The 19,920-nt window shown below is 34.9% G+C and overlaps 1 protein-coding gene across 4 annotated transcripts in view; it reads right to left on the reverse strand.

Annotated features, from left to right (window-relative positions):
* Window positions 1–19,920, reverse strand: part of TAF2 (TATA-box binding protein associated factor 2) — a 98,699-nt gene that overhangs the window by 29,184 nt on the left and 49,595 nt on the right. For 2 of the 4 annotated variants that reach the window (XM_072774335.1, XM_072774334.1), the window contains exons 21-25: window positions 19,296–19,365; window positions 12,616–12,725; window positions 2,534–2,763; window positions 1,061–1,216; window positions 474–579 (exon numbers count right to left, since the gene is read on the reverse strand). In XM_072774335.1, coding sequence (XP_072630436.1) covers window positions 474–579; window positions 1,061–1,216; window positions 2,534–2,763; window positions 12,616–12,725; window positions 19,296–19,365 — 672 coding nt within the window. The remainder of the gene's footprint in view (window positions 1–473; window positions 580–1,060; window positions 1,217–2,533; window positions 2,764–12,615; window positions 12,726–19,295; window positions 19,366–19,920) is intronic. The other 2 variants (XM_072774336.1, XM_072774337.1) reach the window with 1 other exon arrangement.

Here is a 19,920-nt window from a genome sequence, read left to right on the forward strand (position 1 = left end):
AACAAAAAAAACCAAGAACCCTAAAGCTACTGGAAGGAATCTGTTGAATGTTTTTTTAAACAAACCCAGAAGTATGGCAAATACATAAAAAGACCAAAATAAAATAGAATTTTAAAAAAGTCCTTTAAAAAAACTTATTCCTATGCTGATATACCTTATAATCTTTTTTATTTTAAATATTTTATTTATTTATTCATGAGAGACACAAAGAGAGGCAGAGACATAGGCAGAGGGAGAAGCAGGCTCCCTGCTGGGGGGCCTGATGCAGGACTTGATCCCAGGATCCAGGATCACAACCTGAACCAAAGGCAGATGCTCAACCACTGGGCCACCCAGGTGCCCCTTCCCCTTATAATCCGATACAATCTAGTATTTTCTAGTTACTTTTAAACTTTATAGTTGTTCACTTGTAAATAAAGCAACAAGCCTTTATTTGTTAGCACCATGTGAACTCTCTTGTATACCAATCTTACCTGGAGTCGATGGCCTTTCAAGCATGTTCAAATGATGAGAAATAAACGCCTGGCTATCATGAACAGTGTCCATATCAATTTCCTCCTCATCTTGAGAATTTGAGAACTAAAACACATACACAAAACAAAGGCGAAAAGAAGCCATTATATTGCTTTACATTTGGATCTTAGCTCTTAGGAAAGGTAGCAGAGAGGTCACAGAATATACCCCCACATCTTAAAAGGAAAAATAGTCTTTTTCTCAAAAAGTACTAAGAGTAAGAAAAGATTAAATGGACCAGCCTCCAAAAGAAGCTGAATGGATATTACTAGAAATGAAATAGCAACTAAAATCTACTCCTATATTGTGGGAAGAGGGAGTGAGCTGTGGTAAATCACACACACAGTTCCTACCCCAAACAGAGAAGAAGTATGTGATAATGAAAGTTAAATCAGATGTAAGATCTTAAATGGGCATTTGGGTTCTTTTATGATTCAGTCTGCCCCATCTGTTCCTGCTATGGAAAAACCATTGGAAGTATTCAAAAAGATTTACAAGAAGGTGAATATCCTACACTATTAATACAGGTTTAACCTGTATTTCTTACTCTGATTTTGAGTTTGACTTTACTGCTATCCTCATTCTTCTCCAGTATTTGACCAGGTTCTAGTGGGGACCCCAGTGGTGTATCAGCCTTCCTCTTCACTCCCTGCTGATGAGCTGACATATTACATGATGCTTCCTTGGCAAGGTGATCATCTTCCTGCGGCAATATTCAAGATCAAAATTAGATTTCTGAAGACAAGTAGCTCATATTATAGCTGAACACTAATAGCTACAGCAACCATGCAGATTAGAGCATGCCCAGTGCTTAAAAATTATCAGCAATGGGCTTAAAATAAACTTCCCCTTTTCCTGTCTGCTAGTCTTTATGGGGGGAGATCAGAGGTATATAAGTGAATTTCTAGAGCTTTCCCAAAAGAGTATATTTTGGTGTCATTTTCTCCCTTCTCCTGAAGACTCCAAGAATGAATGTGAGTAACACATATGGGCAAGAATTATAAACATTATTTGTTTCTACAAGTTCTAAGTATTCAGATTTGAAAGAGCATTTTTATGAGTCTCATTTTTTCCTATTGAAAGATCTTACTCCTTCATAATCCAAACTCTAGAATACATTTCAAATTTACAACAAATACAATTATATTCCAGAAAATCTAAGTGAATAAATAAATTTAAAATGATTATCACTAACTACCATTAAGAGAATCTCAGTTTTCAAGTGTCAAAACACCAGTAGGGAATTGCCAGGCAAGTAATCTGGTCTAAATATTGGCGAAAAATGAAGCATGAATTATTGGGAACATTTTGGTACTAATATGAAAATCATTTCAGGAAAACTTTCTTTAAATTATAGTAAAATGATTATGTATCTTAAAGGTCTTTTTACAAAAAGTCTGGTAATTTTATAATGCACAGCTAGAAATAAAAGCTTTTTAAAAGGCAAACACAGACACACGTACATAAATAAAATAGTAATGCAAAATCTCCTCCCAAATCAGCAGCTTACTCATTTACCTGACCAGTCATTGCTATTTATTTGATAAGCATTTGTCAGGCACTTATCATATGCTTAGAATTGTGCTATGTATGACACAGAGAAGCAAAAAAACAAAACAAAAAAAAAACAAAACAGAACAAAAAAACCCATAAAACAAAAAAACAGGCAGAGCCCCTATGTTCAAATAGTTTGCCAACAGCATATATGGACAAGATTAAATATTCATTTCAATTTTCTGCTACTCAAGGAAGAAATTCAACACTCCAGTACAAAAACATGATGTCACCACAAAAGGAGTCAATGGACTGGCAGCACATCATTTGTCATGTGCAGCTATGTAGTTTGTCAGAAGCATTTTATAAACTGTAAAGTACTAAACTACTGTCAGCTAGTTGTTTGTTTTTTAAGTGCACATGAAACTTAGTGGCTTTAAAATTTGCCAGTCAAAACAGCAATTCTCTTCTCTAGATAGCTCTATATAATGAAACTACATCTTCATATAATACATTGGATTCTTACAGGGTTCTGAAATCCAACTAGCTGTGCGTGACTACTTGGATTAATCGCGGCTTCTTGGTTGCCTGCTATGGCCTCTGGAATTATGGTCGGATTCAAGACAGCTTTTTTCTCTTTTAGATTAAGAACCAACCCAAGCTCTGGTAAGGGCAAGCAGGAAGGTCTACTGAGGCCAAAAAGTGTGAAGTACAAGTCCACAGCACCACACCGTAACCTCCAGTCATGTGAAGTTCCTAAGAAGTAAATAATAAAGAAATAAGTCAATATGTACTCTTATTTTTTTTAAGTTTTTTTTTAATTTTTACTTATTTATGATAGTCACAGAGAGAAAGAGAGAGAGAGAGAGAGAAAGAGAGAGAGAGAGAGAGGCAGAGACATAGGCAGAGGGAGAAGCAGGCTCCATGCACCGGGAGCCTGACGTGGGATTCGATCCCGGGTCTCCAGGATTGCACCCTGGGCCAAAGGCAGGCGCTAAACCACTGCACCACCCAGGGATCCCAATATGTACTCTTAACCATAGATTTTTTACTGCTCCAGAACCTATACAGAGGAAAAGGATTATGATGTCAAGGGGCTATCTAATGACCTAGGCTGAACGGGCAAACCTTCTACTCTAAAGATGCATCTTATCTTAACATAGATACTTACAAATTGTTATAGAAGCAGTAAATGAAAAGTATTTTTCATTTTCATTTTATTTTTATTTTTATTTATTTATGATAGTCACAGAGAGAGAGAGAGAGAGAGAGAGGCAGAGACACAGGCAGAGGGAGAAGCAGGCTCCATGCACCGGGAGCCTGATGTGGGATTCGATCCCGGGTCTCCAGGATCGCGCCCTGGGCCAAAGGCAGGTGCCAAACCGCTGTGCCACCCAGGGATCCCAGTATTTTTCATTTTTAAAAAAGATTATTTGAGAGAGAGAGAGAGTGTGCACATGTGTGTGGGGAGTTGGAGTGGGGACTGGGGGAGTGGGAGACAGCATCTCAAGCAGACTCTGTGCTGAGTGTGGAGTTCATGTGGGGCTTGCTTGATCTCTCAACCTTGAGGTCATGACCTACGCTGAAATCATCAAGAGTTGGCTTAACTGACTAACCACCCAGGTGCCCCTGGAAGCAGTATATAACAATGAATGAACTAATTATGTTTATAATTGGAAAAAATGTTATCATTACACCATTTTTTTTTTTTTTTTTAAGATTTATTTGAGAGAGAGCAAGCGAGTGAGGGGTGGGGGCAGAGGGAGAGGGAGAGAAGCAGACTCCCTGCTGAACACACAGCCCGATGCAGGACTCTATTTCATGACCCTGAGATCATGACCTAAGCTGAAAGCAAGAATTGGATGCTTAACCAACTGAGCCATCAAGGTACCCCCTTTATACCATTCTTCTTAGCAAATAAATGTTAGTTAGATATCCACTAAAACTTTAATAATCCAAAAACAGTATTTTTTCTGACTTTAAATCTTCCTTTTAATTCTTCCTCCTTGGTAACTACTCCATTCATTCTGTTCATCTTGTCTGATCTTCTTAAACAGTCCATTAGGAAGACAGCACTCCATGAGCCTTTATGAACTTTACCACCTGAAACAAATTCTGTCGAATTTATTACTTTCAGATTTTAAATGTGGTAAGAAACCCTACAACTACTTAAAATAACAGGATTCAAAACTTTTATTGAGGAGGAGAAAAATGTTTTGGTAAATGTCCTTTTTTTTTTTTTTTTTTTAATTTATTTATGATAGTCACACACAGAGAGAGAGAGAGGGAGAGACACAGGCAGAGGGAGAAGCAGGCTCCATGCACCGGGAGCCCGACGTGGGATTCGATCCCGGGTCTCCAGGATCGCGCCCTGGGCCAAAGGCAGGCGCTAAACCGCTGCGCCACCCAGGGATCCCTGGTAAATGTCTTATATCTACTAGATATTTGTTTAAAAAATAAAAATTAAAGGAAAAGGCAAACCCCAGAGGTATCAACAGCTGGTAAAAACATACTGACAAGAAGACTGAATGATTCATGTACAAATTCGGTTTAAAGTAGTTGAGATATTAGAGGCAAATTCTTTCAATTTCTCTGATTAATGTCTTTTTCATTTCCAAAATAAGGGTCTTGATCTTAGATTATACCTTATCCTATATCAATAGCAGATCAGAGAGCAAATCAATATAGTTCTTTCTCACTTTCCCTTTTTTTTGCCAACAGAACACTCCAGGTGGATACTGCCATCGAATGGAACTGATTGACAGGATGAAATCTGTCATCTAGGGCTAGAGAATTGCTATGGTTTCTGGGCAAAATTTAAAATGATGTACAGAATTTAAAACAAATGAAAGTGACACATATATTCTTCTGGGTAAGAAAAACCTTACAAATACTTAATTGTGACCAAGAACTGTGATTTCAAAAGAGGACCATAATGTTTAAAAAGGAGAGACAAAAGGGAAAGAGGTTGCTACAGCAAATTTTAGACAAAATAGTATTAATATTAAGCTTTGTGGTTCTCAACAAATGTTAGAATGAATAAATAAACTGTCACCAATCAAACAGTAATTCCAACGAGACATATCCCAACAGGTTAAGTAAATGTGACATAAATACATGAGAGGAATCCTAATTTCACAGACTTCATACTATATACCACACTGCACAAGGTACCTTATATGCCTTGGTACAGCTATCATCAATCCTATGTGAGACATCTTCAACCTGCTATTGTGTGGTAAGGTAGCAGAAAGATAAGAGTTCATGAGGAGGATGAGGTTTTTGTCACAATAACTACAGAGAAACTAGACATGGGAACAGTATAGACTGAAAAGTAAGGATTTTACTGGAAATCCATTTCCTTCTCTGGAATATGCAGATCTGGACATTTTAATGGCCTAACATGGCTTAATTTTATCCACTACTCTCCTGGTCAAAGCACTTTGCACATGCAAGTTCACAAAGGACAGGTATCAGATTCCTGAGCCTTTTATTACAAAGGCTAGATGCGCTCAGAGCTCTGAAGGAGGGAGGGAATTCTGCCAGAGCACTAGCACTACCTACTCATGGGTGTTGCAAGAAAAGGAGTGAATCTTAGGCATTTTATCAGTAAAGAAAACTGGAACGGTTTAGGGTACATTTACACTGGAAGAAAAGTTAACCTTAAAGATTGTTATCACCTAATTATGTCTGCTGCAAATAACCATCTTGAACTGTGTTGTAGATGACATCAAAACCAGTAAGGCAATTAAGTGTGAATTCCTCAAAGTTTAAAAAAAAATTATTAGCAAATGGAAAATGTACATTTTGATGAACATCAAAATTTTGTTTTTTGGTTTTTTGTTTCTTTAAAGTCAGCTTAAGGATGATTATGTAGCATAGTGAAGGCTGCTAAATGCATTGAACTAAAATGAGAATTTTTTTTAACTTTTTATTTCTACGTGGTCTTTTTTCTTTTGTTTTGAACGTTTTATCTATGTCAAAAAGAGAGAGCACATGTGTGCCCATGAGCAGTGGGGAAGGGCAGAGCGAGAGAGAGAAGCATGCTCCTTGCTGAGCAGGAAGACCAGGCACTCGATCCCAGGACCTGAGATCATGAGCTGAGCTGAAGGCAGATGCTTAACCAACTGAGCCACCCAGGTGCTCCATGGTTTGTTTTGTTATGTTTTGTTTTTGAAGATTTTGGTAGATTTCCAATTTGGATGGAGGAATGAAAATCGTTTTGTTCCTGAGAATAATTAGTGTTTTTTCCCCTCAAAGAATTGATCTGTAAGTATTAAAATTTAGGGCTGATAAAAGGGAGCTAAAAAAAATGAAAAGCAGTACTTCCTATAAAAATTATAAAAGGGAAAAAAATAAAAGCTCCATTACATTTCAAAATCATGGAACAAAATCTTAAAAAATGGTTGTTATTATTTATAGTGCAATTAAGTTGAAAGGTAAAATGGGGAAACAGTTCTGCTAAATTAGTTAGCTCTGTGATCTTGGGCAAGTCAGGTACTTGGGCCCTAAAATGACGACATGGATCTGAGGTGATGCTTAAGATTCCCCTCAGGTAAAAAATTCTAAGATCTCAAATCAATCAATTCCATTAAAGAGAGGCTCTGAAACAGCTCCTGGTTTCTACCCTCAGTTACAGATTTTGAAGACCGTCTTCTAGCTTAAATGACCCCAATCACTTAAGTGGCAATGAATGCTCATATATATGAAAATATACAAGGCATTATTCTCTCAAGTCAAATGCTGTCCAACCTGTCCTCACAAGCAGTTATACTTTGGGACCCACCTTGTTTACTTGGAACAGAAGAACACTCATGAAGAAAGTAGGAAACCTAGTATTGACATTCTACAAAAATCACGAAATATCTAGAGACAAATCCCCAAAATAGAAAATCTGATCCTAAAAGGATCATCTCTTCATTTTTTGAAGTAATCTCTATTAAAGCTAATCAAGCCAAAAACCTGATAAGAAGAAAGCTCACTTTGAAAGCCACTGTTTCCAAGACATTTTTCAATAAACCCAGCATTTCTTATTGATGAAAGAAGCTTGGGAATTTGAACAGAGTTGATTGAGCCAGGCAAACAACAACTGCCATAGGGCAGCTGTGTCCTGATCTCTCTCCATGCATACAACACTAAGTACAAACATTTCACTCACATCCACGTGTGTGTATACATATGTAATTTCCTACAAAAAATATATATTAATACATTTTCATTCTCTTCACCACTCTTCTTCTTCCTAAAAAGGAGTGTTTGGGAGGAAAAGAACCAGAAGGCCAGAACTCTGAAATCTTCTGATGTTAATATCAAAACTGTTTATCTTCTAACTCTGAAACCTAGCAAATTCCACCAAACTGATTTAGAAGTTGTCTTTCATTCTACCCCCTAGAGTATAGTTATATACTTCTAAACACTAAAAAGTATGATGTAAACAGCCCTCAATGTCCTGAGCAATTTTATAAACGCTTTCATGTTATCCTTACAGTAATATGGCAAACAATGAAAAGCAGTTAGGGAGTAAGGGCTAAGATTTCTTCCATAATGATATATAATCTCTTCAAAGCCAGTCTCTATCTTGAGAAATGAAGAAACACTGTTAATCAGGTAAGACCTGATAAAGTACTTATGTTTTAAATGGAAAAATAAAAATTCCAAGTACTAAGTTCTTAATTTTTAAATGTATTTTTAAAAATTATTATAATGGTCTATAATTCAGTATCTTACATAGAGCTATAAAAGGTAGGATTCTCATGTATTCTGAGTTTTTAAATTTCATTCTTTTATTTTTTTAAGATTTATTTCTTTATTCATGAGAGACACACACACAGAGAGAGAGAGAGAGAGAGAGAGAGAGATGCATAGACACAGGCAGAGGGAGAAGCAGGCTCCATGCAGGGAGCCCGACGTGGGACTCGATGCCAGGTCTCCAGGATCACACCCCAGGCCAAAGGCAGCGCTAAACCACTGCGTCACCAGGGCTGCCCTGTATTCTGAGTTTTAAAACAGTTTTCTCCGGGAAAGGAAAATCATTTATTTCCGTGTGGAAAAAATGTATATACAGCTAATAGAAGAGAGCCAGGTCCTAACTCCACTTGTTCCTCACTGTATGCAGGATAAACTGCCAACTCCTGAGGGCCCTTCACTTTTCATCCTAATCTATTTTTCCAGATAACACTGTCAAACCCCTTTTTAGAACTTGAGGCTTTTATATATAATTCTCTTACCTAAAATGTCTTCTGTGGCATACTCTTCCACTCCTTAAGAGCTAGCTCAAATGTCACTATCCCATGAACATTCTGCCATTCTCTGCAGGGTTCATGGTTCTGTTCTTCACGTTTCTAGAGTACTTTTCTCTGTGTTTCAGTAACTACCTGTTTGTAGTGTAATTCTTATGCACACAAAACATAGTACAGTGACAAACTGGAGGTGCTCAAGAAATAAATGGTGAATAAACGAACACTTGAAGCTTTAAAAAGAACTGCCCATGAATAATGTGATACTTGTAATTAAAAATAAAACTATTTAAGATTCTTAAGCAACTAGGGGACAAAGACCATATAATATGAAAGAGGTTTCTCTTAAAAATGTTTATTCTTTTTGAGGAGCATTACTCTTTAAAAGCTGTGTGAGAACTACAAGGACATTTTGGGGGGCAACTGAGGAAATATGAATGAGATACATACTGGAGTAGGACATGTTAATAATATTGAGGATATGTAGAATCTGTAGGATATGGAGCATATGGAGAAGAATGTCCATATTCTTAGGAATACATACTTAAGTTTTTTGGGAAGAGTATCATGATGCAACTTACTTTCAAACAATTCAGGGGAAAAAAAGAGGTATGTGTACACAAAGAAAAAGAGAAAAGAAATAGATAAAAAAAGTCAACAACTAGTGAACCAAGGTGACAATACACGGTCATTCATTGTACTCTTCTTAAAATTTTTCTAAGCTTTGAAAATTTTAAAAACAAAATGTTGGGGAGAAAAAGTTATATGGGAAAATTAAAGAATGGGGTAAGATATCTGATATCTGTATGTATGTGTACATACATATATAGTTGGGTGTATGTGTAATAGGATGCTACCAGAGTAGCAACTCAGAACTTAAGGTTGAGTGGAGCTACCACATCAGGCAGAGAGCAGAGACCAGGCAAATCCTGGGGTCTTAATAGTAGAAGTCTGGGAATCTTCCTTCTGGTAGATGGCCATTAGAATGACTCAGTTTCCAAAAGCCCCTCCTTTCTTTACCCCTCACTCTAAAAACCCCTGGTATATTTCTAAAAAGAGTATTATTAATATATTAATGATATATGAATTAAAAAAAGAACATGGATATAATTTTATATAATTAGTTCATCTGTTTTACTTTCAAACTAATTTCAATTTTTGAAATCCTAATGCTATGGATTAGGATTATTCCAATTATTATTCTCTTATTGAGAAGTTTCAGAAACCAGCTAAGCAAACTTCAATTCTTCAAAAGCACCTAATGACCATGTTCTAATAACTTTTCTGAACTGCTATGATACTGCCTCTCTCTACTATTTCAAACAAGTTCAACTAATTTTATAACTATGCAAAGTCAACACATCTCAAATCTACTTTGGAATAGGACATTCAATAAATGAATATAATTAAATACCTACTGTCCACAGTTTATTTGTTCTCCATATGTATATCAAGACAATGCTCATCTCAAATGACCAGATGGCCTAGGAACCCCAACAGGGAGTGAGGGACAGACAACATTCAGTAGGATTTAGGGACTTAGATGATGCTCTAGCTCCTTTTGTTATAAGTGAATTCTCATTACCATTTCTTAAAACAATTACAAGGAAGAAGATATATAGTAATATGAAAAATTATGATAAAATACTGTTTTAATACCTTCATTTCAACTACAATTATGTACATACAATTTTTTCTCCTAAAGGCCAAATATACTTAAATGTTAATAGTTATATGTTAAATGTTAATTACTTAAATGTAATAAAATCATGCAATATTTTCTGTTTTGGTTCAGATAAAACTCTGTAATGTGATTATATTATATTATCATTAAAAAAAATTAACTAAAAATTATGGGGTGCCTGGCTGGCTCAGTCAGTGGAGTAAGTGTATGACTCTTGATCATGAGGTTGGGAGTTTGAGCCTTACGTTGGGTTTAGAGATTACTTAAAAATAAAATCTTTAAAAAAAAATTAAACAACAAAAAAAGATTTCTTAGGTTCATTCATGTATCCCAGAAGTTCAGGAATGGAAGGGAAATGAGTAACCCTCTAACCGATCTCCCCTAATGTCCAATGTCCTCTGAAAACATTAAAAATAAAACAAAAAACAAAAAAACCACTCCCAATTATTCATGCCATTCCCACTGTTCATTACTCCCATTTATTTTTAACTCTGAAGAGCTGAGCAATAAATTGTTTACAACTATGTATCTGTTTTGTTTAGAGAACTGCCATAGAGAATTCCAAAGCAACAACTACACTTTATACTGAATACTATCAAAATTAACTACTAAAACATCAATCAGAGCTTGAATTTGTATAACCACAACTTTCCAATGGGCTTCGAAGTCTTTTTTTTGTTGTTGTTAAAGATTTATTTATTTATTCATGATAGACACACAGAAAGAGAGAGAGAGAGAGAAAGAGACAGAGAGAGAGAGAGAGAGAGGCAGAGACAGGAGGAGGGAGAAGCAGGCTCCATGCCAGGAGCCCGACGTGGGACCCGATCCCGGGACTCCAGGATTGCGCCCTGGGCCAAAGGCAGGCACTAAACCACTGAGCCACCCAGGGATCCCCGGGCTTTGAAGTCTTACAAAAATTGTTTCATTAATCTTAACCACACATTTATTTTTCAAGAAATCTTCCCAAAAAGTGACAAAAGATTCTTTGTATTTCATTATGCTTTCTTCCAAGCTATAATCCATCCTAGTTGTGGAATCATGCATGCACTCTTGTTAGGAATATATTCAACACAGTATAGTTCGCCACATATTAACTGTTAAATAATCCTTTACAAGTTCCAGAACTTGTATAGTCATCTCCTGGATCTAAATTACCTAAATTACAGTAATCCTAGCATCCTTTAAGGTAACCACAGTTGCAAAATATAAAACATTATGTAAACAGCAGCAATTATTCTTCTATGGATTAGGGAAACCATTAGAAAAATAATTTAGCTTTATGAGTATAAACTGGTTTACGTGTTGTTTTTTGAGTACTTTGAGGACAGGCCATACTACTGTATTTCAATTTCATACCTGCTACGGTGCCTTTACGTGGGGTGCTGCACTATGATTATGAAACTGAGGGACAGAAGTTATACAATTACTTAGCATCACAATGCTAGTAAATAAAATAATTTTTTAAAAAGAATCAGACTTGGTATTTAGTTGTGATTTAGTAACATGCGTACAGGAATGAATCGCAACTGCTCTCTCACCATCTCCCTGGCACAGTTTATCTTTTAAGTAAATTAAATTTACCTTTTAATTGAATTTTATTTTTTTTTTAAGATTTATCTATTTATTCATGAGAGATGCAGAAAGAGAGAGGCAGAGACACTGGCAGAGGGAGAAGTAGGCCTCTCAAAGGAAGCCCAATGTGAGACTTGATCCTGGATCCTGGAATCACGCCTTGAGCCGAAGGCACACGCTCAACCGCTGAGCCAGCTAGGTATCCCTTTTAATTGAATTTTAAACCAAAACCAGTATTATAATTTCAACACATCAGAGCCATAAGGCAAATTTTCTTTAAATATATACATTTACAAGTCAACTGGAAAAGACCAAAAATTCAATTGAATAAAAATGGCAAAGAATATGAATGACCCACAAAAAAAAAAAAAAAAGGAACTACAGCTCCAATATGTGAGAAGCATGATGATATCATTACTCTGTTAGTTTAAGAACATTTTGGGCACTTAATATGAACTAGATACTGTGCTTCACAGATGGTAACACTCACTGAATTTTCATTTGCAGAGGCAGGCATCATCATCTCCATTTCATAAATGGAGATTCATAGGCTTAGACAAGGCACACCTTGCAAATCATTCAGCTGGGACTTGCCTCTCATCCAACTGGTTCCGGAACCTATACTTAGGAGCACTAGGCTATCCTGTCTCTTGACTTCACCTGAATAAAGTGAATTCAAACTGTTATGAGATATCATGGTGTCCAGTGTGCAGAACAGCAGCATACACTGCTTCTGAAAGGATACACAGGAAACTGGTTGCCCCCTGGGAAAGGCCACTAGGTAGTGAGGGAAAATAGGTGAGAAGAACTATTTTTCAACTCTCTGTAATCGTCTGATATAAAAATAAGAATACTCTGCAGGTCCATGTTTATAGCTCTTTAAACATTGGGATATTTCCACATAAATTAGTATTTTTGTTTCCTCAACCACCTTGTGAGGGAAAGTGAGTGAATATATCCTCAGTAAATGTCACCATGCTCACCATTGTAAAGGCAGATGTGATAAAGTATCCTTCTTAAAAAAAAAATGGGCACAAAAATTAACCATAATTCTTTACTGAAAATCTGTTGTAAAATGGAAGTATTCCAATAATAAAATTTTCAAAAAATTCCTACCAGAGTTCATAAGTTTCCAAAGTTGATCTACCAAGGCTTCATTGCATAACGGAGACTCCATGTTCTTAGTAAATGGTGGGTTCTTAGTCAACATGTTTAGAATCTTATGTCTGAAAGATAAAGACAAATCAAACTTTTGCTGACCATGAAATAAAAACATTTGAAAACTGTATCATCTCTTCTTAGATTTATCTTTGTGTTTAATTTCACTTCAAAAGATACTATTTCACACATCCTAAATATTTACCATTGTTTTTTCACTAAAAAGATTCTAGTGGGTTTGTTCTTTCTAAAATTACCTTAATGTATAATGAGGTCTTTAAAAACCTGATTCTATGTATTCCTAACCACCCTTTGCCATTCCATTTCTATAATGAACGTTTTATTCTCCTTAGGAAAAAATTTTTTTTAAAGATTTTATTTATTTATTCATGAGAGACACAAAGAGAGGCAGAGACACAGGCAGAGGGAGAGCAGGCTCCCTGCAGGGAGCCTGGTGCGGGACTCAATCCTAGGATCCCAGGACCATGACCTGAGCCGAAAGCAGAAGCTCAATCACTAAGCTGCCAAGGTGCCCCTTCTTATAAAAATTTTTAAAGACAGGTTAGTAAATATAAAAATCTTACAATGGGGCAAAAAAAAAAATTACATATGAACCAAGAAGTCTATACTGAGGTAATAAAATGAATATAAACTTCCTTATTATAGTATCTTCATGAGGCATGGAAATGTGCAGAAACATTTAAAATATGGAGACTAAAAAGAGGTTTCTTCAAAATAAGCTGAAGTTTAGAGGAGTTAATTAGTAAAAGTATCCTCATGGAAAATAACAGTTAAAGTCCACTACTGGGAGTTATCTCCTCTGAGAGGCCGGCCATCTGAACACTTCCGGAGTTTTCTAAAAATAGGGCAATGTGAGCAAACAAAATTTGAAAGAGAAAATGTCCAATGGTTTGAGTAGGAGATGCCAGAGAAAGAGGATAGAGGAAGAAAAGGAAAAGCAAGGAGGCTATTACGGTAGTAGTCTAACATTTAGTACAGGGATAAGAGCCAGGCCCAGGCCTAAGAAATTCAAGACCACAGAATAATGGCATGCTTGCATAGAGAAGAAACTTAGGTTGTAATTATAAATGAGATTAGCAAAACCTTAAAGATAAACCCAGGCAGTTTTTATATTTAACTGTTGGTGGAATGGCATAGGATTTGTACTTGATAAAGAGTTGGGAGGAAAGTGGAACTACTAGGTTGCAGATTAAGATACTTAACCTCCTTTGGCTTCAATTTTGTCTGTGAAACTGAAAGATGTGGACTCTCACTTTAACTACTTCTTGTGCTTTTGTTCTTTGAAATTTCAAGACTACTGAAGAGCCATGCGAACAAAAAGTGAAATGGAGTTATAGATGTAATATACAGATAGGTAATATGAAGGAGGATACTTCTTCATGGATATTTCCTATCAATTTTTTGTACCTTTATAAATAAATGCAATTAGTCCTTAAAGATCTCAAAAATCTATCTATAAGAATAGATCTATATTACAGGTAATAATCTTTAAGAATATGGATGAGTTTATTCTTTAGACCACGTATATGTTGTTATACTTTTAGCTTGCATTAAGGAAAGTTTCTATTTGGCTGCTTTCCCAGTTATCCCAATTACCAAAGTAGTAGGGTCCAATTAATAAAGCTTCATGGAGTTTACCTAGATCATTAGAAGCTCTATGGAGCCGTAGCAATGAACTATAAAGAGTGCACTGAGGAAATCTCTGAAATGATCTTTAAAAGAGCAATGATAATCAGTACATGTATTACTATTATCACATTAAACATTTCTTCAAATTTTGCTTTTCTCTAAAGTTTAGATGATAGAAGAAAGGATTTTACATAGAAATACTTATAAATGACTAAATACCCAAAGCGATACTCAGAGGAGATAAAGTTTAAGGGAAAACAATGAGAATCTCAGTTTTACAGAGATGAAACATAAAAATTCAGAATAAGCATATGCTTCAGACAACTGGAACAGATCTAAAGCAAATCCTGAGAAAACCATAGATTTATACGTTTGCTGCTATAAACAGCAGGAAAAACATCATAGTATTTCCCTAAGCAGTTGAGAATTTTCTTGGTAGGCCAGTCCAATCTACTGTCAATCACTATCAATAAGAAACTCAAATCAGACCCCAAAAATGCTCAAAAATCTCTCATGAGAGAAAGCATTAAATGTATGTGTATCTCTTGAGGGACTGATATATTATGATCATATGTATGCTTGATTCTAAAACCATAATATAATTCCATGTCATCATTAAAACAATCCTATCCATTCTAAAGAAAATATAATTAATAGTTATTCCTACCAATATAACAAATATATTCATGGATAGTAATACCTGGAAGCAATAATCCAAAATGTTACATGTTTCCGGTTGAAATAATGATAGACTATTTTTAAGTTTTCTTCTTAACGTGATTTTGTTACTTTCCAAATTCCTAAGTATTGTAAAAAGTCATGCCCTGTGATGAATCACTAAATTCTACCCTGAAACCAATAGTACACTATATATTAACTTGAATTTAAATAAAATCTTGAAAAAAAGAAAAAAGTCATGCCCACTGAAAGGAAATTGTAATTTTCAAAAAATGTAAATTTTGTTTTAGTTTAAAAATAGGACACCCAGATATAATTACCCAGATATAATTATTTATTGAAAAACTATGCACCTAGATTTTTTTCCTTTTTCCTTTTTTAGATCATTTCTCTATCTTAATCATACATGTAAAACGAACAGTGAACTTTATGAAAAGTGTTAGTAATCTGTCAGGTCAATATACAGGTTAACTAAAGTGCATTTATTTAAATTCTCAAGATATCATAATGAAGAACTAATCTATAATCTGAAAATCTTCTATTGAGAGAAAACCATACAAATAAGGTAGACAACTCTATTATTATATTTAAAACATCAACCCAACATGAAAGACTGAGAACTCCCCCAAACATTTCAAAATAAACACGTTAAAACTTTTTTCTGTATACAGTTGTCAACAGAGATAAAATCACTTCTCTTTAACCACTTCTCTTTAACATATGAAAGAAGTTAAACATACGTATGACTAGGAAAAAAGCCCTACATGATTAGATGAAAAAGGAAAAAATTGCATTTAATCACTGTTTCTCTTGTATTGAACCATGAATATATAAGGCACCATGCTATGTTCTAGACATACAGTGACAAAAGGAAACATGTCCCTGTCTTTTTGGAACTTATATTCTCTCATGGGGGAGACAAAGATAATCAATTAGTTCCAGTTATAAAATTAATACTTATATATAGGAAGTGTTTTATTTCAATATAGGAAAAATTGTAGGATTTTTATGGACGATTATGACTTCAGAGACAGTATCTAGTACAGGGAATCAAGGAAGCATCCCTACAGAAACAATGTTAAAGTTTAGCGCTAAAGAATCAAGGAATAATTACAGGTAATTTGGGTTTTTTTTTCTCCAGACTTTAAGGTTTCACCCTAAAATTCTTCAGAACTTTATCCAACTCTACCAAGTTACTCTACCAGTAATTCTGATATATATATATATATATATATAATAATAAACACAGAAAAGGAAAATCAACATATATTTTTAAAATTTAATTCCTACTGGGGGGCCCGATGGCTAAGTCAGTTGAGCATCCAACTCTTGATTTCAGCTCAGGACATGATCTCAGGGATTGTGAGACTGAGCCCTGTATCAGGCTACACACTCAGTAGAGAATCCACTTGGTGATTCTCTTTCTCTCTCTCTCTCTCTCAAACAAGTAAATTAATCTTAAAAAAAAAAAAAAATAGGTCTTATTGAAGGCTATTTTATCATTAGGAGTTTAAAAAACAACCAAGGGTCATAAAAATAAAATGCTTGTGTTTGGGGTAGGAGACATTAATGCCACTGATTTTAAGAGAGATACCAACGCTTACCCATCTTTAAGACTAAGAATTCTATCCAATCAATACAGCAAAATACAGCAGATCTATATTATGGTTACTTAATGAGCTTGAGAAAAAGTAACAGAACAGGTTGGTGATCGCAGGGGACAGGGGGGCAAAATGGGTGAAGCAGGCCAAAGAGCACAAACCCACAGGCATGTGATGTACATAACATGGTGACAACAGTAATATTGTGTTGCATATTTGAAAGTTATTAAGAGAACAGATCTTAAAAGTGCTCATCACAAGAAAAAAGTGTGTAACTATGTATGGTGATGGCTGTTAAGTGAACTTATTGACTTGTTGTGCTGACAATTTCCCCCATACAAACTAATATTGAATCATTGTGTAGTACACCTAAAACCAACATAATATGGCAATTATACCTAAATGATACCTAAAAGAAAGAGAGAAAAGAAAAAAAGAGAAAGCGTAATGATGGAAACAGAGAGAAAAGGACAGAGTTCCTAGAGTATAAAAAAACAAAGAAGAATGGACAGATGTCCCAAGATACTAAGAAATATACACACGTTAACTGTTACATGGTAACACTTCTATCCTCTGACGATTAACATTAAAATTTTTAAAGACATGCTGAATTTTTTAACTGTAAATAGAACTGTGGGCCAGATGAGGTAAGTACAGACTAAGAGGATTCCCACTGATGAGATCAATGAATCACATCAATTAAAAAAGTGTTAAATATAATCATGAACTGTATCTTTAAATACATTCAGTTTAGATTATAACAATCCTCTTGAAATCTGAATGTTATTAATAGTTCTACAACAGAATTTCAAAAACAATCATTTAGACTATATAGTATATATTTCAGAAATATAGAAACTTCAAATATTACATAGTATTATAATCTGCTAAAACGGTCTTCAAAAGACAGTTCCATTATCTCAGAAATACATGCCTTAATATTAGTTCTGATGTTATGAACTGAAAACATAAATGAAAACATGATATGTTTTGTTCATACTGTATTTATAATTTCTGTTCCTATTTGCTATCAGTAGGATCTTATAAACTTTCAAATGCATGAACTCTGTCAGGTAAGAATGAAACTGGTTTCCTGCCTATTCTTTTTTAAATGAATATGTACCTCAGAATGGATGATTATGAGCTTTTTGTCCACATCAATCTTATCTTTAGTACATATCAATCACGAAGAAAAATTATTTAAAATATGATTCACATCAAATATTCACAACAAAACTTTGTATAAAGATATGTATATAATAGGCATCATTTAAAACACTGAAATGGTCAGAGTTGGGGTTAAGGTAGAAAGAGACAGACAAACAGAAAACACTGAAATAAGGACACTTAACCAAGAACTCACTGCTACAACCAACCTGAAAAACTACGGCTGGTCAAAGACAATGTCTTTCTTTATTAGGGAACTGTAATATCTTTTGTGGACTCTCATGCCCAAATGCACTTCAATAAGGTTAGAGGGCAGTTTGCCTGTATGCCTTTTTAGAAGAAAACAACTATCTGTCAACTTATGTGTAAAGCTGAGTACAAGAATTCTAAAGTTGAGTACAACAAATGTTCTTGTTTTTGTTGGATGACTAATATCTAAGTTCCCCACAATTTAAATTTTACTTTATGAAGTTATAATAATCTTAAGCCAAATGAACAAAAATTTAAGTGTCTAATATACAGCAAGAAAGACAGAAATTGTAAAAAATTTAATCCTATTCAAATACACTATAAACCTCCTACTTTGCAAAAGAAAGCAGCAGAAGTGAAGGAAATGAAGACTAGAATATAAAAATGAAAACTGAGTCAGGACTGGGATTTTCTTCTATTTATCACCCTTATTTTCTACATTTAAATCTTCCATTATACTTTCTAAATCCTAAGTCTATGCATTAATAATTGAGATTTTATAGGAGATAGAAAGCAACAAATAGGATACACCAAGACCCTTCTCTCAATGACTTTTAAAATAGACTGAATGAATCAATATAGATGTAAATATGGATATATGAGGGATGTCCATGTACACTGCCAACTGTTATATAAGCTTTTCTTTAAATTACAATGAAGTCATATATAAAATTTCAGGGAATAAACGTTGCTTATTAACAATGTATTTTTAAAAATGTCTTTCCAAAGGCATACCCATTTTTTTAAAAGATTTTATTAGAGAGAGAGAGAGCATGCAGGAAGGGAGCTGGGGAGGAGAGCAGGGAGAGAGGACAGAGAAGTAGACTCCCTGCTGAGTGGAAAGCCCAACATGGGGCTTGATCCCAGGGCCAAGATAACGACCTGAGCCAAACAAAGGCAGACACTTAATTGAATGAGCCACCCAGGTGCCCAGGCATACTCAATTTTTTAAAAAGCACCTAAAAAAAGAATATTAATAAACGTATAACATATTTCTCCATTTTTTAAAAAAGATTTTATTTACTTATTCATGAGAGATAGAGAGAGAGGCAGAGACACAGGCAGAGGGAGAAGCAGGCTCCATTGCAGGGAGCCCGATGTGGGACTCAATTCTAGGACTCCAGGATCATGCCCTGGGCCAAAGGCAGACAGATGCTCAACCGCTGAGCCACCCAGGCGTCCCAGTATTTCTCTATTTTTAAAAATAAATACTTGTTCCATGTATAATCTTCCAAAGTTATTCAGTTTACTTTAGGACTTGAAAAATCAAAATATTATAGCACGAAAACTAACCTTACATAGGGTACAGGGTCATTCTGAATCATATTAAGTAGCCATTGCAGTTCTTCGTAACTCCTGTCCACTGCAAATAAACAAATATATTTATTTTTAATTATAACAAGTGAAATAACAAGTGACAAGGAGGGATTTACACTTAATATTTAGGGCTATGCCTTAGCTGTATTTCAAGTCATAGTTCAAGGCTGTAGGCAACTTCTTACATTTTTTATGGAATAGGCCACTCTGTAAACTTCATTGGTATTATGATATACATATAGCCAAAACATAAAACAGGACCAAGTCCCTATTTTTCAAAATGCTCAAATTCATGACAAACACAACATAAAGCAAATTATAATTTATTAAGAACCCTAGAGATGAGTAACTATAAATGGACAAAATATTTAAATAAAATTGTGTTTCTAGATGCTTAAATCAAATTAATAGGAAAATACGATACTTATTGGTATTTCAAATACATCATAGTATATATACAAAATACTGTTTTTACCCAAGTGGTAAGAGTAAAGAGCAGCCTTAACTTTTCAACACAACATAGCATAGTGCTATAAATATAAATGACCTGAATAAAATCATTCATTAGCAATTTCTATTCACATTTTGACAAGTTTATGCT

The sequence above is a fragment of the Canis lupus genome, chromosome 14 (assembly GCF_048164855.1).
Source record: "Canis lupus baileyi chromosome 14, mCanLup2.hap1, whole genome shotgun sequence".
Classification (NCBI taxonomy): Eukaryota; Metazoa; Chordata; class Mammalia; order Carnivora; family Canidae; genus Canis; species Canis lupus.